Here is a 24,951-nt window from a genome sequence, read left to right as displayed (position 1 = left end):
ACTTGCAATCTAAAGGGACAAATGAAAGCAATGTACTACAGCACAGAACTAACTGGCATAGTACAATATAATACAAATGCATAATGGTATATTTTCATTATATCTGGCAAGTGATCTCTTTGAGATAGCTACTGTAATTTGACCTTCCACATTTTTAAAAGGTTTGATCAGTTGTATACCAAAAGTTAAGTAGTTGCATTGTCATGACAGTAATTTTAACATTTGACAAGATGATGATTCTTTAACTCACACTGAGTAGTAAATAAAAATGGTATGTCAAGGCGTCATTGTTAGCAAACCTAAACCTGCATAATCCCATCTCCCATTTTTACACAGAAAAAGTAAACAGTGGACAGGTTCTCCCTTTCCTCTGTATTGTTTTCTGTTTGTTGCTGAGCTGTCTCTCCCTTCCTAGCAAACAATATGTTAAGCCAAGAAACTCAATGTGTTTGTCTAATGACAATAAAGCACCAGGAGCTGGCAGTTGAACATGTAATCCCCTGAACTCCTCCATGCATTTTTTCCCCAGCCTTGTCGCACAGAGAAGACAGGAGCTCTTCCACTACTGACAGAAGTTCTGTTCCTCTCAGTGCCAGCTCTGCTGGGAGCTGCATGAATTTGATACAGCCCTGTGGCAAGCTTCCGATTGTCATTCACATTAGGTTGGCTTCAGGAATATGCTATTCCATGAATAAATGAATGGCTACCTTAAGGAAGAAAGTAAGAAAAAAGAAGGCAATATCTGTAACCTAACTTAAGAAAGCAATGTGTATGGGAACACAGCCAGCATCTCTCAGCAGAGTTCACTTTGTAGCATTGAGAGGCTGCATATACAGCTTTGTTTCTTCCAGGAAACCTGAGTGATATTGGACAAAAAGCATCTAAAAAGAGGGAAACAATGAGTGCTCTTTTTATCTAGTGAGAAATTAGTGAAACATTTTAACAAACTATAGTTGAACATAAATCAAAAGTTTTCTTTAATCTTTCACCTAGGTACTCAATCGACCGAAACACAGACCTGGAGAGATATTTCAATATTGATGCCAACACTGGAGTCATTACAACTGCCAAGTCTTTGGATAGAGAAACTAATGCTGTTCATAACATCACTGTCTTGGCTATGGAGAGTCGTAAGTTACAATTTAAAGGTTTTATACATAGAAGAAACAAAAGCTTCAGGTTCAATTATAATAATTGCTTGATGGCATTGAATAAAAATATGAAAATTGAGATCTTAGATCTTATTATACATACTGTGATGAGGACTGTGTTATGAATAAGGGATAGATAGATAGATAGATAGATAGATAGATAGATAGATACCTAACACCTGCTCTGCTTCACACTTTGTGCAGTCATTTAGGCCTGTCTCACTGCAGACAGGTGTTTTATTTATTAAGACACATGTCCTCTCAACTCTGATTATCAGTTTACTGTGCAATACCCCTTTCGCCATAGATTAGCAATTGTCCTGTATACCAGTAGAAAGTATAGGTCCGTATTGCTAAAATCCATGATTGCTTCAATTTGGGGATGTAATTCAGATTTGAGATGAATTACACCATGTCTGCAAGTAAAAGTGCTAAATCCTAGAGCTAGATTCACTCTTAATAGTAATGGAATTGCAAGGAGATTGACTTGGGTGGGTAGATGGTACTTTTTTATGCTTCCCACAGTTACAGGGAAGCCATACATTCTGTCATGGGCTCCCCTCAATTACTGAGGGGAATTAACTGAATAAATGCATCTCATATCCATTCAAATCATGCCCCATCCTAGGTGAATGGTACTATGCTGACTGGCTGTGAGCCCACAGGAGATGGCAGGGTTTTTATGTCACCTTATTCCCATCACCCCAGGGACTTTTTGCTCCTGAGGTTTATACATTGGAATTTGAATTTGACCCCTACGGTGAAATACTATCCCACTGAAGTAAATGGCAAAACTCCCATTGTCAGAAAAAAGGCCAGATTTCTACCCTAGAGTTTATTTTTCATTATATTTCTAGGGAGTATTTTAATTCATTTTGACAGGTTTGTGCACAAGAAAAAATGCAAATGAAAGGCATATTGATCAAAAAAAAAAAAGAACTTGTAAAGGGTCTTTCTTTATGTGTTTGTTTATGCCTTTGTTTGTTTTCCACAGAGAACCCAGCACAGATTGGGAGAGGATATGTGGCCATCACTATCCTTGACATCAATGATAATGCCCCCGAGTTTGCCATGGAGTACGAGACCACTGTCTGTGAAAATGCTCAGCCTGGCCAGGTGCAGATCAGTACTTCCAGATGTTTATTCACATTGGTTAGACAGTAATTTCTTTTGAAATGATGCCAGCTTTAAGATAAAAGACAGTTAGCTTATTGCAATACAAACGACACTTTGGAATGGCTGCGCAGCATAAACAAATATTAAACAAAGTCTAAAAACTCCACCACACTGGCTACGGTGAAAGAGCTGCAGAAATAAAAATTAGATGTGCACAAGCCGTGTAAAACTCCAGATGTCCTTGCATAGCAAAATGATGCTATGCGAGCTTGATTCTGTGCAAGGATGAGCACCCTTAATTCCCACTACGAAGTAAGAGTGCTCAGCAGTTCACATGACTGAGTCCTATATCCTCTAGCACTCTTAAAACTTAAATGTGAGTGGCACAAGTTTGGCTGAGTTAGAAAAAAGGGGTCTCAGGGCCACAATATCCCCTATGACAGTTCTCTTGTATTAGAACTTGCACAAGGTTGCCCTCACAAGGCCTGACTTTCAGAGGTTCTGAGCACCCCTTGCACACATTGACTTCAACTGGATTTGTTTGTTCTAAGTACCTCTGAAAATCAGACCCAAAGAGATCCATTCACATTGCTCCAACCTCTTACCCCCTAGAAAACTGGAAGTAGTTTTATTCTACATGAAGTACTTCCACCTCTGTGCTATCTCCCAGAGTCTCAGCCTTCCACCTCTTTCATGAAAGACATCACTGTTCTGTCCATTTTTCAAAATTACAACAAAATTTAAAATTACAACAGAAATTAGCATAATTAGCCGCATTTGCTCAAAAGAAGCCTAGAACTGAACCCAGCGTGGGTCTTGTAAGCCATGAGAATTAAGATGCACTGACCAAATTACATATGAGTATCTGCTCACACAGTTCCTGGCTCTAAATAATTAGTCCAGATACTCATGACCACATACTCACAAATTATAAACATCAACGCCATGAATCTAGTCCAGTGGTGGGCAACCATGGGCCGCATGCAGCCTATCAAGATAATCTGATCGCGGGTCATGAGACATTTTGCTGACATTGACCATCCACAGGCACGCCCCCCTGCAGCTCCTAATGTCCATGGTTCACTGTTCCCATCCTATAGGCACTGGAGGAAGTAGTGGCCAGCATATCCCTGTGGCCTGCCACTTCCTTTGGCTCCCATTGGCTGGGAACAGTGAACCACGGCCACTGGGAGCTGCCGGGGGCCGGGCCTGCAGACGTCAGTCAATGTCAGCAAAATGTTTCGCAGCCCAAATCTAGTCCAGGGATTGGCAATCTTTGGCACGCGGCTTGCCAGGGTAAGTACCCTGGTGGGCTAGGCCTGTTTGTTTACCTGCCGCATCCGCAGGATCAGCCCATCACGGCTCCCACTGGCTGGGGTTCACCGCTCCAGGCCAATGGGGGATGCAGGAAGCAGTGTGAGGCAAGGGATGTGCTGACTGCCATTTCCCGCTGTCCCCATTGGCCTGGAGTGGTGAATCGCAGCCAGTGCGAGCTGTGATCGGCTGAACCTACGGACGCGGCAGGTAAACAAACCAGCCCGACCCACCAGAGTGCTTACTCTGGCGGGCCGCGTGCCAAAGTTTGCCGATCCCTGGTCTAGTCTGTTATATTTTGTATGGTTTGTCATGTTTCAGAATATTTTGATTAAGTTAATACTCAATTCTGTTTTACTCATCCTAAATTAACTCTAAAATCTGGCTTTTACTTTTACACCTGTGGTTTGCAGACACAATGTGGCATTAATTGCACCCACAAATAACTGTGAGAGGCTTGTCTCTCTTTCTCTAGTGCTAGATTATATCCACTGTTATTTTCACACATAAGGTGTCCCCTTTCCAACACTATAAAACTCTTATTCCTAGCCTTAATGAGTGGTGATGTAGTAGATCTTAACCTGTCACTGGATGAATATTGGCCACATAATGCCTCAGGCCAGTGCAGTTTGGGGTAGAGGAAGGAAAGGAAAAGTATTTATCTTGCACCATTTTCAGTGGGGAGATGGGAGACGAAAGTTAATGGTGTCTAAAATTGCTTACGAGGTTGAAATGTTAGAACAAGGTGTTAGGGGGCAGAATGCAAGTCAGGTGGCTGAAGGTGCATGACAAATGCAATTTATCACTTGACCATGAGCACTGTATGTATAAGGCATGTGTGTATTACTTCTTTGTATTATATAAAATATAAAACCCAATGTAACTTCAAACTAACTCTCTCGTTTCAGGTGATCCAGAAAATCAGTGCTGTTGATAAAGATGATCCACCCAGCGGTCACCAGTTCTACTTCAGTTTGACAGCAGAAGCAGCAAATAACCACAACTTTACTCTGCAAGACAACAAAGGTAAAAATATAAATGTGGTTGGGTGCCGTAGGTGAGCACTGACTTAGTAGGTGCCTTTGGTGAGCACTGACTTAGGTGCCTTTGGTGACCACCACCCTATTTTCAGACACATGGTGATTATCATTTGGGTAAACTTACCTGCCAGTGAGGACATTAATTAAGAGCAATCAGCCCTGCAAAATAGCTTTTATCTAGAGATTATCTGTCAAGAGGAAAAAACTGTTACTTAAATCATTTTGAGCCTTGAGCTAAACCGCGGGGCTTCAAATCTTTTTTTTTTCCAAGTGCCTTTTTTCACTTTTTTTCTGTATTCTAGGTCTTTATCCAAATTAGATATTACTTTGGGAGCAGTGACTGAAAAATGTCCTGGGCCTCATGTTTTATTAATATAACTCAGGGCATAAAGAAATGAGCCCCAAAGACATGGCAAAATGAAAATTCCTTGGAAAAAAAACCCTCCACCTTTTCAGCAACTGAATGATGTTTTTAGAGGAGAAGGCTGAGTGCTCAATTTTTAGGCTGCCTACAATATTTACACATACTGTCTAGGACTGTATTTCCCTGAAGATCTACACAAAGGACCATCATTGACATCACATTTCCACTGAAAATAGATGAGAACACACTCCTAATTGGCGTTCTCATTAGTTGCTGTATATGTATGGCAGCTGGACATTGTCAGTCTGCTTAGCTAATAGTTGAAGCAAATAGAATAAAATAGCCATCTCACTGCTGCATTGCTCTATTTGCTCTGCAATGTGAAATGGAGTAAAAAACTTGCTCTTGTTAATAAAATAAATGATTAAACACATGTTGAGTGAAAAAGCACTATTGGTATGGACTATTTTTCAAACTGTATCCACACTTTGATTCACCTTTTGTCCTGAATAAAAATAAGAATACAAACTAAATATAAAATGAAATGAAGTGTCTTTCCTGGACCACAATACAAAAAATCAGTCTGTTGATAAAGAACTTTATTCAGCTGTCCACAGTTTGTTTCTCCAATGTGCTAAACTTTACTTATATTAACAATAATAGTGAAGTCAAGTAAGCATATGCTGAAGTGATTTTCTAGATCATGACCTAAAGACTTGAATGCATTTATTATTATTATTAATATTATTACTTAGAATACATTAGCCCTCTGAGATTCTAGGCAGAATTCTGGGACACATTGTGCTAAGTGCCATAATATTGTAAAAATACACTCTCTTCCCCAGAGAACATACAATCTAGATCAATACACCCCATGCCACAGCAATAAAGTCAATAGAGGTGTAAGGGCAGAAGTTGTCCCTTTTTGATTATCTAACTTTGTACTTACCAGACTTGGGTGCTCAGAAATAATTGCTCATATTTTCTAATGGGTGTGGGCAAAAGTGTATATGTACTTTTTCATATGTACCACAGAGGGACAATAATACCTGCATGTCAGGATTTGCACAAACACACACACTTTTGTGCATCACTCTTGGAACATCTGGGCCTTTAAGCTCCAATTCAGCAAAGCACTTAAGCATATGCTTAAGTTTAAGTATGTTGGTGGCCTTGTTGAATTCAGTGGAACAGTTAAGCATGGGTACAAGTATTTACTGATCACAAAGTGTTCATTTTGTTGTTTATTAGGAAAAGTAAATTAATTATGTGTTATTCTGAACTACTGAAACTTTAAAATGGGGAAGAAAAAGAAAAAGTCACAAAACAAGTCACTAATATGCTATTCAGTTGTTTTAATATATTTTAGAACACGTTTAATAAAAAATTTTTTAAAATTTAAATACCTGCCAAATATACAGGTTTGATTCTTTATTACCCATTTATTTGTTGAGTGCAGTCAGGAACCGTCAGCAAATAGTCATTTCTCACTGTCTTTATTCAGGAGGAAAAATTATTATTTATATCTTTTAAAACGTAGTACTAAACATTACAGATCAGTTGTGACCGCCATATCTATTTGAGCAGCTTAATTAAGTTTTAAAAACCTATCTTTGAGTGCTTGTGAGCTGTTAATTAAATCTCAGCTATTCTACTATTTTATTGTCACTAGAGGCTATATAGCTTTTTATTTTCTTATGAAAGATACCTGAGATGTGATTATGGATTTTGAAGTGATTGATTCCATTGCATATGTCTTTAAGCTACTCGGTACACCATTTTGAGGAGTTCACTTGTAACCTTGAATATATAAACTAATTGTCATTTCTAGATCAGTTTTAAACTCCTGTACACCGAGTAAGCCTGAAAAAAGTGCAGACTCCCATTATACATGCAGATTCTTGCATTATTTGTGTACAGTAATGGGTCTTTGTGCATGCAGACAAATAATTAGATGTGCTATTACCTAATTGTGCATTTGCACACACAAATATGTGTTTGTGTATGTGGTTGCCATCTTTTTTTGTTTGTTTTTTGTGGGGGGGTGTGCCTATGGTAGTCATGCACAGTGACCCAAGCTGTGACAATGTGGATTTCAGAGGCTTATTCTCCTTGTCTCCTCTTCCTATCTAAAATCTAACTTCCATTAATATCAATGCACATTTAGGGTGGGGAAACAGAGCCTGTAAAATTAGAAGTGAAATGTGTGTTGATACACCGTATAGCTACCTAAAGTAACAAGTGAAGCGCAAACTTTTTCATCTCATTTACAGTGTCCCACCCGTTCTGGGATTTTGCTTTGTGAATGTGGCACTGCAAGTGTGACTAAAGTTTATAGGTCTCCACAATTCCAGCATAAGTTTTACTGGTAAATATAGGCCTTAATGGTGTTTGCATGAGCTAGAACTAGAACCTCAAGCAGATCATATCATTGCAGCTCCTTATGGTGGATGACCAGGAAATAGAAGTTAATAAAATAATATAAAACTTAAAGTCCATCAGAAAAAAAATGCATTTTTACCTGTGGACTATTCCTCTAAAAATTCAGAGTTTCTTACACTTGTCTTTTTCTTCCTGTAGACAACACCGCATCTGTGCTAACCAGGAGAAATGGATTCCGGAGGCAGGAACAGTCTGTTTTCTATTTGCCAATATTCATTGTGGACAGTGGCTCACCTTCACTTAGTAGCACCAATACCCTCACTATCAGAGTGTGTGACTGTGATGCCGACGGCATAGCCCAAACATGCAATGCAGAAGCATACATCTTGCCTGCAGGACTTAGCACTGGCGCACTTATAGCAATACTTGCTTGTGTACTGACATTATTAGGTATGTCCTTGGTGTTTTGTTCATTTACACACAAAGTACAGTAGTAACAACAAACAACCCCCCCACACACACACACACTTTGTTTATTCTTTATATCTTCAGTTTTCTTTAGGTAAAAAAAGCTAGTAATCCAGCAACAGAGGCATTTGATAAAATGAGCCACACAAAGCCATTTAGTTTGGCTATTCACATTTGGGTAAATAATGTCAAAGGTAATCTGCCAGAAAGTACTGGTAGAAGGAATATTATCAGTTGCATCTAATACAATAGTTATAGATAGACATTGCAGGTGAAAAAATGGATTTATGGAAATCTCTCTCTCGTTGAACATAATATAGCTGGTAGCATTCACATTACTTACTGAATATATAATATGCATATTTATAAGCAATAATTTGTTTATTGTAAAGATACTCATTTGTAATATTTATTGATTTGCAAAGAGCAAAAGACATATAGCAAATGTCACAAATTAATTTCTTGATGAGAATTAGTATATTTAATTGAATAGCATTTGCACACTGTCCTTTTGTTATACCTGCAGCTGTTAGCACAGTTGCACTTTACATTCCGTGGCAAAACTGAAACTTGATAAGAGGGAGAAAAACTGATTTTGAAATTGTGAAATCACACTAGAAGCTTAGTTGTATCAGGATTTCTCACTTCCCTGTGGAGACTGAAGTGAAATTGACTAGGCAGTGACAGTGTTAAAAACTCAAGGTTGTGGAATAGAAAGGGAAACTAAGGAACTTCCCTAATCTTTTCACACCCAGTGCAAGATTCTGGTGCAGTCCCAGTGTTCTTGAGGCCCCAGCTGAGCACATATTTAAGTGCTTTGCTGGATCAAGGTTTGTATGAATATTCTTGGTGAGCGTTTTATCCCAAAAGGCGTAGGGAGATTGTAATGTCCACAGTTTAGTATCGTAGCCGCAGAGGTAGCTAAAATACAGAATCAGTTTAGCTGTTTCCAATCAATAGGCTTTTACTGTAGTTTCCTCCACTGTGTGTACAACAATTGGATCCAGTGCCCTTCCTGGTGTTGGCTACTTTGAAGTCTCTAAGTGAAGTCTATTGCCTCTCCTTCCCTGCAGGAGCCTGCATAGTTAATTTGATGCATTGGTGGAGAGCAGGCCACACCTCCCCAAAGAATGCCTTGTGCCTCCCTGAGACATCATATCTTCTGGTACTCTGGACTGCCCAGACAGGCTCAAAACTAACAGGCAGAGACTGCCTGGATCACTGTTAACGGAACAATAAAACAACAACAGTATGGAGAACCAAATCAATTTACACAGTGGTTGTACACAGGTTGCAGTGTTTCTTGTTTCTGGTGTTTTAAGCCTGTGACAGACAAAGCAGGGAGCCTTTCAAGTTTGTTCTTTACTTATTTTGCTGTACTTAAATTGCTTGGTCAATACTTAAGAACAGTATGTAAGGTTAATAAGGTTAAAAATGGAATTGAGCCATATGGAAAAAATTATTACTGCCCTGATCATCAGCATGACTAAAGAAAGTTCCTGAACACATGCCCTCCCATATTTGCACACTTGGATCAGTGACTAAGGGCCAGATCCTTATCTGGTATAAATTGGCATTGCTTGGTTGAAGTTGACAGAGTAATACAAGTTTGCACAATTTGGGATCTGTCTCAAAGTACTTTACAGAAATACAATTTCTGTACTCATAGAAAGCCATTTCACCCAACACTGACATACCATCATTTCTGGCATATAAATAAATGAGACAGTTATTTTCAAAGACCTGTAAAAAATATTTCATGGTGTACAGGATTGTTGTGTGTGTGTGTTTCTTAAACAGGAGACAGTGTTTCTTAGGGAAATCATTCAACAGAGACCCAACTTGTTAGTTGTCAAGTTGCCAGGTAGTAACTTGTTTATTCTCTTCAGTGCAACGGGGTTGGAATGCAGCAGATAACTTGTGGCACCACAGTGCTCCTTCTCATCCCTTGGAGACTGTTCATAAGCACTGGCAAAGAGAAGAGGAGAGAATCTCAGAACATATTATCTAAATAATTTGTTCTGCAGCATATGAAGGACATGGCTGCTGGCTGCCTGGCTGTTGATGTTAGGTGTCAAAAGAATTGGCAGTAACTGCATTTTGTGGGGTTTCAAAACTGGCCATCTGACTATCCCCACAAAGCTCACTTTTGCTTGTCCAAATGGATATTTGCATAGCTGAGCCCATTACCACTTTCTGCCTACAAAGTCACATTTTGATACTTACATGGCAAGCTGCAGGTACATGTTAAACAGCTGGCTTTGAAGATGTAGTCCTGTGTGAATGTCAGAGTTGGAGCCTCAAAGTGGAGGGGCCAAAGGGACGAGCTTTTCTCCCTCTAGTTTGACTAATGAAGATTGATTTCTAAACTGTGTTCCACAAGAAAGTTCCAATAGTCAATCAATTACTTAGAAAAGCTGCACAGTATCAACTCTGCAGCAGAGCTGTTGTTTTCAACAAAAACATGGCTGTAATTTATGCTTCGAAGAGCATATGAAAAGTGCCATGCTGGGTGTCATTCACTTTATACTGTACATAATTCTTTTAAGAAATAAGAGAGGAAATCTTTAACTCCTTTGAAAATTATATGGTAATTTCATTCAGTGTAATTTATTTTTCAGTTAACATCTCACAGATGCAATAATAATTGTTTTTATAATAAGCACTTAATATGTATATGTAAAAGCTCACAAAAAGAACTATTTGTACATAAAGTTACACATAACTTATTTCCAGAGCTCAGGAATTTCCATTACGTTGAAACAGCAGTGCAGTAGAATCAGAGTCTGGTTAGTAATGTGCTTTTCCTACTTTTAGCTTCCATACTTGAAATGGTAATCCACCATCAGCACCCATTTTCCTAACCCATATACAAAAAAAAAGGTATTTGTACCTCATTATATACACTGCTATGTGCTATATTATATAATAATATGATTAAACTTCCAAAAGTAGATTTAAAAATAAAATAAAATTAGATACAAATTGTTTATTGATTGTTAATATTATTGTACCATGCATGGGTCCTAATGAGATATGTGACTCTTTGTGCAATTTTGGTACAAATACATAGTAAGAAACAGTCCCTGTCCTAAAGAGCTTATATTCTAAATAGATAAGATGGACACAGGATGTGAAACTGACTCATGAAGAGATTATGGCCTATATTTTTTTAAGTAAATGGTGTTTTGGGGTGAGTCAATATTGGGATACCCGACCTGAGATACCTTGAAGGGGGACTGATTAGTGCTAAGAACCTGCTCTCTGAAAATCATCCCCTGCTAAGATCTCTCAAATTGGGCATACAACATTACCAGTCACTTTTGAAAATTTAAGCCAGGTTGATTTACTCAAGGTCACTCAGAAAACCTGTGCAGATCTGGGAACAGATCTCCTAGTCCCAATCTACTTTAACCACAAGAGCTATCTGATTGCACTAGCCATAGGAGTATATGAATTAGAATGCTACTGAGGCATTTCTTAGATGGCTGAGATATCCAGCCTTTACCTTCACGATTCATAACACATTCAAGGCATGAACCAATTCAACTAATTCAAAGCCTGGTGTGGTTTATTGCTATATTAGAGAACATGCTTAAGGGACTATTGTATGACAATGGGTATTAGCTGCATGCCATTCTTTATAGCCCTGTTTGTGGTCCTCTCTTCCGGGTTGTCTGTTGGCTATTACTACATCTTTACAATGATACAGCAATTGTCTTCAGTACAAAATGAAAGTCTAGAACAAAAACAGAGACAGGGAGACATGCTAGGTGACAGCCTACTAAGGTAAGTGAGAACTTCAAATTTACACACATTTCACAATGGCTTTGAGAGGCACTGACTTACAAAGGAATATACTTGGGACTGGTCTACGCACAGTTTTTCCACTGACTGAAATATATTTGTTCAGAAACAGATTAAGGTAAATGGTTATAACCCTTACTATGGTTGCAGTGACAGAAAGGTGTCAATTATCAGCATAGCTGATTTTGACAAAATGTACCCAAACAAGCTGTGCTGATATAAATATATTTATATCTGTATAATTGCATCCACATAAGGGCATTGTAATGATTTAACTCAATGGCTTTTTTCTACCAAGCTAGTTGAATTGATACAAAATACAAGTGTAGTCCCAGCCATTATTTGTTCTGGTTATTCATGGTTTAGTTGTTTGTAACAATTGGTATTAGCTGCTTTGCTTATTAAATATAACAACCAGTGATGTTATTGTCTGTGTGGTTGTTTAGTGTTAATATCCATACCTAATGCTTGTACTGTACTTTTATTTCCACTGTACAATCTATAAAATTAGCTTTTCTAGTCAGTCAGGCACACTTTACCACTTGATCACTGGTTCTGTGATGAACATGGGAAAGGAAAGAGGCCATAATGGGAAATAGACTACGTTTTAAATCAGACGTGCTTGCTTTAGGTACCACAGATGTTTGGTTTTGGCCTGTAATAATCTCCACAGTCCCTGCAATGCAGCTAAGGCTTTGTTCATTTAGAGGTTAAACATTATTGTTCATGGCTGCTGAAGTAGTTAGAAATTAATAATCTTTTAAAGCCATCTAAATGCTAAAATGTTTAACCTTTTGAAAGACTTCATATTTTTCTTGGCTTCAAGCAAGAGTGGGATGTACAAGGCATACTACATAAAACATTCATTTTATCTTGATTTTTATTGTACCTCTAGGCAGGCATATCTACTAAGTTTCATATTTTTCACTTATTAACAGGTATTTAAATCTTAAAATGAAGTCTGCTCAGCATGACAGGAGGGTGAAAACACATTTACACTTGAGTAAAAGAAGTGATTAGGTGCTTGTTACATGGCAATAAAAATTGTCACACTGACATGGTAAAAAATATAAAAGAAGAACTAAAAGATGGAGAAAACCCTTAGTTCTGTCTATAGTGATCTTAAATTAAATCACAAATTTATCACTGATAGTGACATAATTTGTCTTTCATTTAAAAATATCACTTTTAGTAAGAAAACCTGTTATGAGTGAAATTTAACCATTGTGTCTAGGATATATATATATATATATATATATATATATATATATATATATATATATATATATATACGTGTATAGGGAGAGAGGGAGTGTACATATTATGTTCACCAGACCGTAATTTACAACAAAACATATATTTTGCTAACACAAAAATGTTTGGAAATGACTCAAATCCCTTTTAAAGGTCAAACTCCTAATATTTCAAACTGATGTAAATGTGACTCAGAATAGTGTTCATCAAACCAGTGCAGCCTTAAAGTAATGTATGTCTTTCTTGTGCCAGTAGATGTCATGCAAAAAATATAGGCTGGTGCAGCAATAATTCACAATCACAAGGCATCTGCTAATAGATGGATCATTAGATGCATGCCCTGTAGCTACTACATGAAAAATAATGTATTGCTTACTATATTTGTCAAAAAGAGAAAACTTCAGGAAGAAAACTTGTTTCAGTCTTACTTTTAGAAGGCACACAATGTGTCCAGGAAAGAACTGCAAAAACTTGTCTTTGAAGTCTGATTATGCTGTAGGCCAGTTTGATACTGGACTGGAAAAGCTACATAAGAAGGATGGTGTGGTACTTCTAAACAGAATAGAAGTCTGAATTGCTTTGAGTTGCTTAGGCATTTTTACCACTTGACCCGCATCTTAAATTATGCCCTGTGTGTAGATTGACATCTTTGTAGAAAATACCTCCCTGAAAAGATGTTCTCATGAGGATTACCATATTGCGTTATGTACTGAATTGATGTCACACTTGAGAATATCTGGGGACAGTTCACGTAGTTGGGGAGTGTCCCAAGGTAGTTATTTATGTATTTAATGGCCATAATATGTCTTTGGGTTAATGGCGTCTAATTTATATTTCATTATGTAATATCTCAGTTCAACTACTCTTATTGTGGTATGCCCTAATATCGCTATATATCTGGTTGTGCTTCTGCTTATATTATAAAACTTTACATTCAGTGTTTTGAATTCTGAAACAAAAGTTCAGTCCATGAAGAAGCATGGCATGCAAAGAATCAGCCTAAAGAAGAACTGAGTTCCTTTAAATCAAAACTGATCTAAATTAGCTTTCAGGAATTTTTCCCTTCAGGAAGTCTGTGTAACCTCCAACAGAAGTACGTGAGTGCTGTGGGGCAAAGAATATAACCTTGGATCATGTATTTTTTTTATAAAAATATATTCGTAGGAGAGTTTTAAAATAGCACCAAGGCACAATGCTATGAGATAGTGTGGAAGAGCAGCTTTACTACTGAATGTCTTTTGATTTTTACAACCTTAAGTATACATTATAGCTCCCACTAATCCCATCAAAGTTATTCAGATGCTTCAATGTTAAAATAAAATGATCATTTTTAGGAGGATGAGTAACAGTCTGTCATCTCTCAAACTTGAATGTAGTATTCACATTAGTCCCTTCAAATTATGTTTATGAATAGTACCTGTTTGTTTACCAAAAACATATTTAAACTGTAAATGGTTGGAAGTATATTATATGCCTGGAGTGAATCTCCTCCTTGTACTTTGGCTCAGTCTCTATAAATTAATCTTGGCTTTTAAGCTTAAAAAAAGAAACCTGAAGTATCAGAATTTTTTAAACCATTACCTTTAGGGGTTGTGTTTCCAAGCTGCCTTCGCAATTCTCATTAAACATAATTCACAGGCACCAACTATAGTATTTTGCACATTAAAGCAAAATGCAGTCTAATATAGAGATGCTTTTAATCCATGAACTCAAAACAGGCTTGTATTAGACATTACTTAACTACTCAGAGTTTCCCAATCAAGGAACAGGTATTTTATCAATGAAACTATGGTGGCATACTTTATTTCAGTCCATTCTCAAACTACGGTTGTTAAACTCCCTGCACTATCTTTATGAATGTGCTTTTACCGCTTGGGCAATTAGGAGTTCAGAAAAAGGTCTCTTTTTTCATTTTGTGACTGTAAGATGGTAATAATCAGCCTCAACTGGCTCTTAAATTTATGTTTAGCAGATAGTGTGGGATATAGCATTAAAGATGAAGAATTACTGTGGAAATAGAAATAGATTCTTTAATATCTAAAAGGTCTTTGTTTAAAAGCCATTTTAGAACCTACTAGTGATTCGAAATCTAACTGCATGATGTGGACATTGTGTTCCATGGATAAGGAAAGGATCTGTATGGTGTAAACTAAGGAATAGTTCCACTACTGGGAAAGATCTGAGTGGAGGATAAATTCAAACTTCAGCTTCACTAAAACTTTGGTCTTTTGTGTTCCAGTGCTGATCTTGCTGATTGTCACCATGAGACGGCGGAAAAAAGAGCCACTAATTTTTGATGAGGAGAGAGATATCAGGGAAAACATAGTCAGATATGATGATGAAGGCGGTGGAGAAGAAGACACGGAGGCTTTTGATATGGCTGCCTTGAGAAACCTCAACATCATCCGAGACACCAAGACCAGAAGGGATGTGACTCCCGAGATTCAGTTCTTGAGCCGACCAACTTTTAAAAGTATCCCAGATAATGTCATTTTTAGGGAATTTATCTGGGAGAGACTAAAAGAGGCTGATGTGGATCCCTGTGCTCCACCATATGATTCCTTGCAGACATATGCCTTTGAGGGAAATGGCTCAGTGGCTGAGTCACTCAGCTCTTTAGATTCCATCAGTTCAAACTCTGATCAGAATTATGATTACCTCAGTGACTGGGGGCCTCGTTTTAAACGACTTGCGGATATGTACGGAACTGGACCTGACAGCTTCTACTCATAGCCTTGGAGCCTTTCTATGTAAATGAACTGAAGAAAAACAAAAACAAAAACTCAACATCTGGACTAAGGCAAGTTGTAAATATTTTTCCATTTTTAACCTTTTAGGTTTTTTTTTGCCTTGGTGAAGCATATTTTCATTAGACTTGTCCTAGGGACTGCACTGACCACACAGAACCTGAGCATTTGATGGCATTTTTGATAAAATGAGATGCTCAGCCATATCCAAATAGATAGCAACCCTCATATACCTGCAGAGGCAACTAACTTCTAAGAATATGTAGTGCACTGTGACTTCAGTGAGCCAATGATACCCTATAGATGCCTTCACAGTACTGCCATGTCTAGATTGTAAAGTCTCTAATAAGGGATAAGTAGAAGAGGAAACAAACAAACACAATCTTCCACTCAGAACAGTCTTACAATATATATTGTACTTTTCTGATACAAAATCTTTTGGCAAATTTTATTTACAGTGTTGCATGCAGCTTGTTTGCTCAAAAAACCAAAACCAAACAAACAAAAATCCAAACCCAGCAGAATATTTTTATTGGTGGTGATGATGGTTAAAAGAGCTATTTAATCAGAAATGCAAATACCTAGGCTATCAAAACAAACAAAAATAATTGCAAACCATGCTAAGAAAACCTGCAATGTTTGTCATCAACTTATTGAAATAATTTACAATCCAGATAAAATAAAAAACATGGAAAGGGATTCTTAAAGTTGAAAACGGTCTTGTGATGCCTGTGTAGGTATGCAAAAAGTTGCTGTCTATTTGTTATTTTTTATTATCTCTTCTGATTTGTACAGGAGAATTTATCTTTTTTTTTTAATTTGTCATATAGAGTTATATTTATTTTGGAGCTCCAGTCTCTGCTAAATTCAGGTCCATTTTATTGCCTTGTGGTATTAGACTTGTCAGAACATGCTGATTTTTCTCCAGTCTCAGATACATGAAGGAAATGAAGCATGGAAATGGAGAAATTACAGTAAAGCAATCAAGCCTGCCATTCATCTCTCAGAAAGGAGCACAGCTACAAGGACACACAGTCATTCTTCTGAGCTATTACCATGTCTGAGGCATTTGAATAAAATATTTGTACATTGCATTCTCGAAAGAAGCCTCAGAGGTAGTTGGGAGTGTCCTTAGTGCGAGATTTAGTTTTCAAGGTCACATGTCCTATGAGCTTGGAAGACTTTAAAGACCATGCTTTTTTCTCCCCTTCTCTTTTGCTGTTAATGAATCACAGTAAAAGACAGTTAAAATTTTCTTTCATATGTTAAGCAATGTAATGCTATAAACTCCAGAATCCATCTTTTGATCCTGACTCACATAAGTATTTTCCCCAGAGGAATTAACTTCACAACACATACTTTCTACACTGATTCAGGAGTGCCAAAATAGAAGGACAATTGCAGTAGCTTAAAATATTGTACAATTTTGAAGTAGGGTTTCTTAGAATAAAACTTTTTTTTATAATTCTGACAATATTTATACTTCATCTTTCATGATTTATTATTAGAAAATAAGGCATATATTCAAGTAACAATAATGTTTTCTTTTAATATTCTTTCCATTTTTTTTCTTTTTGAAGCATATGTAGATGAGTTCCTAAATAAGGCCCTGATCTTACAAACATTATTCATGTGTTAAATTCCAATGACTTGACTCCGCTAGGACTTCAGAGGCATGCATAAGTGTTGAAGGGTTAGGGCCTAAGTATGCAGCGAGTAGTCACTCCATAGTGGATGAGGTTCACCCTGAAAGTGCTTCTTTCTGAAAAGAGGACCCTTAAAGTGGAATTCTAATGTATGGATTGCACATGGGGATGGGGGAAAATATCCTCAAGGTTTTGTAATTCTTGCAATCCAGCATTATCAATTAACTATGTGAAAGTGGCCTTCAGCCTCATTAAAAACGTAATTTTGATCATCTGCAAACAGTTTAATTTAATTTGGATAACATTTGTGTAGACAAACATTTGTGTAGACAATCATTGCTTCATGATTCAGTAGATTTGCTTATAGTTGTATTAAATCTATATATATAGATATATATATAGATAGATAGATGACCGATTTTGTAATGGAACTGAAAGATAATTACCCATGACTTTTAGTCACATATGTAAGATTTTCAATAAAAGAAAGTGAAAAAAGTATCAAGCGTGTGCAGTTCAATAAAAGTAAGGTGTTATGTTGGTGTTAAATGAACAAGGTGATGGGAGAACAATTTTATAATAATCTCCTTGTTGGTGAGAAGATAAAATAATTCATGCACTTGGATTATGAAGTCAAAAGTGCTGATTTTAGCACATATCACTCAAAGGAGATTTCAGTGTTATTTAAGTAAACAGCACAACTGTCTTGCTTTTTTCCTGTTTTATATTTATAAAAACAAAGTATATCCCCTTTCTCATAAAAATGTGTCAGCTTTGCCTTGCTTTTGCTATTGGAAGAAATCTGTTCCACTTTATTTAATGCATTGAAAATTCTTGCATGTATTCATTTTTCATTACACAATTTGAAGATGGTCGTGAAACTCTGTTGTTATACTACACACATTTGTCTCCTGGGTATAAAAATTATTACATTTTAAAAGTTACTATAGTACATATAATGCAGTTTTTCAAAGGATTCTTCAGAGTATCAAATCATAAAGATCATAAAAATGGCTAAAATGGATCAGACCTATGGTACATCTAGCTCATTGTCTGTTGACAGTGACCGGAGCCAAATGCTGAAGTGGGAATGAATAGAAGAGGGCAATTTCGAGTGACCCATCCCCTGATATCCAGTCTCAGCTTCTGGCAGTTGGAAGTTTAGGGCATCCAGAACATGGAATTTCATCCCTAACCATCTTAGCCAATAGCCATTGATGAATCTATCCTCCATAAACTTATCTATTTTTTTCTAACCCAGTTATACTTCTGGCCTTCATGACAACCCAGATTGACTTGTGTGAAGAAGTACTTCTTTTTGTTTGTTTTAAACCTGTTGCCTATTAATTTCATTGGTTGACCCCTGGTTCTTGTGTTATGTGAAGGGCTAAATAATATTTCCTTATTCATTTTCTCCTCACCATTCATGATTTTATAAACCTCTATTGTATCTCCTGCTTAATCATCTCCTTTCTAAGCTTAACAGTCCCAATCTTTTTATTCTCTCCTCATACAGAAGCTGTTCGATAATCCTATTCATGTTTGTTTCCCCTCTATATTTTTCCAGTTCTAAATGGTGAAAGTAAAGGGTATTACTTCTTTTTGTGTGTCCCACAAGGACAATGGAACATTCCTAAACAGCTCCTTCGAACGGACTTTCCTTCACAATTTTTTACAAACTTTTCATGAAAATTTTGAAAATTTCTAACTAGCTCTTGTAGTTAACGAGAATTCACTGAAGTCCTCATTTGGCAGAATATCAACCAACCAGCCACTCATAATTAAAATTTAACTCCTTCCTGTTCCCACCAAATCACAACTGAGTTGTATGGTGGGTATGCCTAACTGAAATTCCATGAGGCTTCTACAATATTCTACTACAGGGATCGGCAACGTTTGGCACGTGGCCACTCCAGGCCAATGGGGGCAGTGGGAAGCGAACCGCAGCCAGTGGGTACCGCATTCGGCCAAACCTGTGGACGCGGCAGGTAAACAAGCTGGCCTGGCCTGCCAGGGTGCTTACCCTCGCAGGCCACATGCCAAAGTTTGCCGATCCCTGGTCTAGCAGGACTACTGACAAAGTCTGGGTCAAGCTGTCACACTCAGGTGAGATTATGGGCCAGGATCTTCACTCTGCTATGAACATGTACATCCACTGTAATCAGTGGGTTTACTCTGGTGTAAAACTGATGTAATGGAGTGAGTAATCTGACCCTATATTTCTTATTACCAAAGGAATAAGGTCAGTCTACACAGCACTAATGTTCAAGATAGATCTCAGTCCTTCTTGAAATAAATGATCCTGTTTGATGGATTGATGTGATCACTCCAGTACTCTTACCAGGTGTCATGACATCAGCTGTGACAAAAACAGATTATTCAGGATCAAAGATATTATTGCTTCTGTTGTGTTTGTTCTTTTTCACTGTCTGAGACTTTTTTCTTTACAGATTTTTTTCTTGAATCAATGTTTCCCTTCTAAATTACTTTTCTTTATTGATTTTCTGTGTATGCACACTTGTCCATATCAAAATGTTTCTCATCCTCTTTTCTTGTACAGATTCTGGGTGAAGCCATATTGTTCAACATAAAATACCAATCACTTATGTTTCCAAAGTATCCAACACTGGATGACACAAAGTCAAGTGGTATTTTCTGACCTGGTCATCATGAAAAGCAAATACACTCTAAACCACATAGTTGTATGCACTTGTAAGAATATTGCAGAGCTGAAATGGGAACACACATTGCTGTTGACTGTGGTTTCCAGCAAATGTTATCAAATTCATGATTGTAGCTGATCACATGGCTGATTTTTTGTATAGAGCACTTCTCCTTGAAGGGCTATGCCCATTTTAAAAATCTGTTCATAGTTATACTGATCTGAGGAATGCTAAGCAGCTTCACATTCACATCAGCACAGATAGGTATCTTTTATGTGTGATCGTTATTTCAGCTAATTGTAATATAGCATCCATCAAGCTCAAAATGCTTTGCAAAGGAATGAAACGTCATTACCCCAATTTTACAGATGAGGAAAGTCAATGACAAAGCCAGGAATAGAATGCAGGTCTGCTGAGTCCCAGTTCAGAGCCCTGCCCATGACATCACATCCCCTCCCACACTGTCCATCTCAGTGCATAGATCAGTCTTGCATATAAACAACTGTCTAATTCAGATTCATCACAAGTGCAGCAGGTAACATTCAGCACTGTTCACAAAAATGGTTTTAAGGATAACTAATTGTCCTTTTGTTCTCTGAGATACAAGAGTCAGAGACCAAAGCAGGAGTCTGCCTTATCCAGAATGTCCTCTAATGGATCAATTCACTGTTTGAGACAAGCTTACCAACCAGTGTGTGTAGTAAAGCATGCTGGCTAGGCAAAAATGTCATAGTTTAAATTATGTTTTGGCTTGCTAGGGGATCATTATCTACAAGATGAGTGGGATACTTGAAAATACCTGAGAGATGTTACATAAAATCTGCGAACTCTTAGATCATATTGTTACTGTCAGAAAACAACTGGACATTTATTGCCTGAAGAAATCAACGTACCTAATTATTATGAAGATTCTGCAACAAAAGAAAGGGATATGTGGAAATCACAAGAAAGAACAAAGATTGTAAACATAGATATTGCTCTCTATAAACTCTCAAATCAGTGGAATATTTGCTGTCAAATAAAATATATTGAAAATATTTCTTAATCTATGTATACAGATTGTTCTAAAGAACCAGAAGCCAATGGAATGTGCAATGAAATGTGCATTTAACCATCCCATACACTTTTCTTTTATGTAAAAGGACCCAGCATCATTATGTACAGCAAAAAATCAGTTCAAAAAATCTTCCCTAAAACCTTAGGCCATCCCTATGCATAATGTTGTGATAGCAGTGAAGAACAATCGCCAACACATGTAAATGATTACATCTCAGGCCTATCTCAGAAATGCTAAGATTGGCTTTGACAGGAAAATCAGCTATGTTTATAATATTTTTGACACAAATGAAATTTGGGAAGTGTTGAAAATATTTGCAGAACTCCTATTCCCAGGAGATTTATAGTCCATTTGTGTTGTTGCATACTTGCTGTAGTCTCAAACTAAGAACACAGAGTAGTTCACTTTACCCACCATGATTGTGAAGTTCCTCTGAGATGGAATGATTTAGCTATTTTACTTTACACCCAGCAACATGCCACAGTTTAAGTTACAAGAGAATTATAAGCAGGAAGAAGCAACTGGGATTTGGTTTGAACCCTGTCACTCTTCCAGAAACCACAATGCTAATTGCCTAACAGAGCCTAGCCCTCCTTAGTTACAAGACTGAACAGCTTGTAAGTTGCTGGGCCCCTCACTCCTCCCAACTATAAGGGATGAGGGAAAGAGAAGAACCAACCCAACCCCCACTTCTCTACTGGTTCCCAGGGAAAGATCATGAGTCAGCATAACTCCTCCAGCTACTTTTCTGCCTCATAAACATTAGTGAACTTATTCTTACAATATCTCTAGGAGCGAGGTAAGTGTTAACACTAGTTTATGGATGGGGACGGGAGGCACTGAGTAACTAAAGCGGCACGCTGATTCTGTGGCAGATCCTAAATTTAAATTCCCAATACTAGTCTTGTTCCATAACCACAAGAACCATCCTTCCTCTTGTGGAAGTCAGAGGAAAGGCACCTCCTTCTCTCATCTAAGGGGCTGGGGAGAAAGACCTATATACAAAGGAGCATCAGATGAGAAGATGTTATAGTGACCATTGTTAAGGTTAAACTGTCATTAACATCACCATTCTTATGGTACTCTAGGGCTAATAGTTCACTTTCAGAACAGTGTCATTTCTACTAGTTTTATTAATAATGTTTAGGTGTTTAGCAAAACTAAACCTTAGGATTTTTTGAGGTTCCTTACCTTTAACTTAGGTTCTTCACTAGCATTTATAACATTCACTTTAGCTATGTGCAGAAAGAGAAAAAAAAGGTATAAAATTAAACCGAACCAGCACATGTGCAAAATGCCATATGTACGCTGACATTTATTGCCTTCCTCTAATTACTGCTTTGCCTCAGTACTCTCCTTTTCCTCTTATTGAGACTAACTACTCATCAGTTAGGCATAAGTGTGATATCAAACTAGACATTCAAGCCACATTAGACTGTTTGAGTCTGACAAGATTGGGCAGTATGAATTTTTAAGTCTTTTTATTTCCTTAGTGATTAGAAAAAAACTACTACATGAAAAATAATATCACATTGATGAGGTGGTGGTAGGAAGAAAGAAGTGTCCATTAAGACACAAAAGTTGAAGGATAAAATCACCCTCACTGAAGGATAGTAAAGGGAGAGTGATAAAATGACCATTGAAAGTGGCAGGAGAAAGGATAGTTGGTCAGGTTTGATGCTCTCTCCTTTCTGTCATCTCTTTACTCCCCTTCCTCTGTTAGGAGTCACTTTTCTTTGTCCTGCCATCAACCAAGCATCATCCACATATTTTATGATACTACACCTATCTTGCTAGAATGTTTTTAATGGCATAATCTAGTTGCTTTCAACAGAGTACACTTAACCTTGCTGTTACAGACAATACACTTGCTCTCACAGGTCATTTGTGAAGATTGATATCTCCGCACACACTAAATATGAATAGTGTTGCAAGAGGTTTATATTTTTGCATGATGTACAATACTGACTGGGAAAATAGCAGTTCAGTGTTTTCTAAAATCCAGAAAATGTGTCTTGTGATGCTGTAAGAGATCTTCATGTAGGACCAGATTCTGATGTCCTTACTTGCACTGAGTAAACCACAGGCAATTCCATTTACTTCAGTGGGACTACCAGTGGGGTAAGGTACTATTCAAGTGTATCATAAGCTGCCCCTTTCTGTGCGTGTGTGTGTGGGGTAACTTTGTCATTTTTGTTCTAATAAATTAAATGAAATGAAATAAACAAAAGAGGGTGAAGAGAGGAGGACAGAGACATGAAACCAAAAAGTTTTGCCTTGGTGCTTTCATTGCTTCAAAAATGATCCAGTGGTAAAAGGGAGTAGTGTTGCAGGAGTAAAATTCCCCAATGGAAAATGAAATTGCCCTATGGAGTAAAAACTTCCAGTCTTAATAGTGGATAATAATAGGAATGATACAAGATAGCAAGCTTAATGGGAAATACAAAATTCCCAAAAGCAACAAGTTCTTGCCAATGGATATTTACCCACACTGATCCTTATCTATGAATGAAGTGCTCAGAAGAAATGCATTTTGTTCATGCTGTTCGTATGTTTAGTAGGGAATAGCTACATGTCTTTTGATGGTTTTGTTTTTTTTCCCCCTTCAATTCCTAGCAATGTTTGACTGTAGCATACAGCAAGCACCTACAGGGATGAAAAGGTGTCCCTCCTCTGATGGTATATGGTACATCCAAGGACACTGCAAGGATTCATGCAATGTATGAGGTTAAAAATGCTTCCTCTCATGTGAACTAAATAGGCTAGTGGAAAGATGTGTGTTTCTGTGTTCTTTTTGTACAATTCCTGTTGGCCCCAAAGACACAATATGATTGAGGTTTTTGTTAGATATCATTTTTCGTCTTTGGGTACTTATTCATTTATTCTCCCTTGCAGTGAATGCGTAGAGGGTGAATGTAGAATAAGCAGGCAACACAGTTGAAGCTTGCAAATAAGAAAGGGGATTTAACATTTTCTTCCTCTTCACTATTGAGTGAAGCTGGCAAACTGGTTGCAAGGAAATGAAATGTTCATAGTTCCAGTAGGGACAATTATCCTACAACAATACAAAAATATAATAATAAAAATTAATAATGGTGAATAATTAATCATAAAAATAGATGAATAAACCATAATCCAATTCTTATAACATGGCAAAACTCAATACCAATGATAGGAACCAAATATCAACACCAATAACTGGAAGCCAAAGTTTAACCTAGACATTCTGGTCTAGATGCTGCATCACTTATATGAAGTGACTTATATTCAAATAGCCAAGGCCAGCTCCAGGGGTTTTGCCGCCCCAAGCAGCTAAAAAAAAAAAATAAGCGATCACGATCTGCAGCAATTCAGCGGGAGGTCCTTCGCTCCGAGCAGGAGTGAAGAACCCTCCGCCGAATTGCCGCCAAATAGCTGGAAGTGACACCCATCTCCGGAGTGGCCGCCCCAAGCACCTGCTTGGTAAGCTGGTGCCTGGAGCCAGCCCTGCAAATAGCGAGCAGCAGACCTGGTGATGAATCAAAACTCAAAGTGCTACAAGGTCATGGAAAGATCCTGAGATAGGCAGCAGCCTTAGGATTTCCATTTTCCTTGAGGGTGGAAAATAGTTTCATATGGAGTTGGAGGTAAGGGATTGAATTCAATGGCAGCTGTGCACATCTATATTTAAGGGCAAAATCTGACCCTGCGTGCATTGCTACAACTGTATGATTAGTTGAACAGCATTGTAAAGAACCTCTGTAGGCTGGAAGAGGAATTGTATTGTAGTAGAGAATGATGCTACAGTGGAAAAAGTCATCAGCCTCACAATGAAAGGGGGATGATTCACTGCGCTGTGATGATATGTTAGAAGGACAGAGAAAAATAAATTGTCATGGACATTTTAGAAAACAGTAATAAAATGTAACAGGTAAGAAATGTTTAATATAGTACATGAATAAA

The 24,951-nt window shown here is 37.6% G+C and overlaps 1 protein-coding gene and 1 long non-coding RNA gene across 2 annotated transcripts in view; both read left to right on the top strand.

Moving 5' to 3' along the window:
• Positions 1 to 17,605, top strand: part of CDH7 (cadherin 7) — a 93,484-nt gene extending 75,879 nt beyond the window's left edge. Inside the window, exons 7-11 of the mRNA XM_050938815.1 lie at positions 994 to 1,130; positions 2,146 to 2,267; positions 4,490 to 4,607; positions 7,566 to 7,817; positions 15,136 to 17,605. Coding sequence (XP_050794772.1) covers positions 994 to 1,130; positions 2,146 to 2,267; positions 4,490 to 4,607; positions 7,566 to 7,817; positions 15,136 to 15,629 — 1,123 coding nt within the window. The 3' untranslated portion in view covers positions 15,630 to 17,605. The remainder of the gene's footprint in view (positions 1 to 993; positions 1,131 to 2,145; positions 2,268 to 4,489; positions 4,608 to 7,565; positions 7,818 to 15,135) is intronic.
• LOC127044264 (uncharacterized) overlaps positions 1 to 24,951 on the top strand; it is a 794,940-nt gene that overhangs the window by 195,924 nt on the left and 574,065 nt on the right. The gene's annotated exons all lie outside the window — the stretch shown is intronic.

This window comes from Gopherus flavomarginatus, chromosome 2 (genome assembly GCF_025201925.1).
Source record: "Gopherus flavomarginatus isolate rGopFla2 chromosome 2, rGopFla2.mat.asm, whole genome shotgun sequence".
Lineage (NCBI taxonomy): Eukaryota > Metazoa > Chordata > Testudines > Testudinidae > Gopherus > Gopherus flavomarginatus.
The sequence above is the reverse complement of the archived record's forward strand: the minus strand, read 5'-3'. Positions and strand labels throughout refer to the sequence as shown.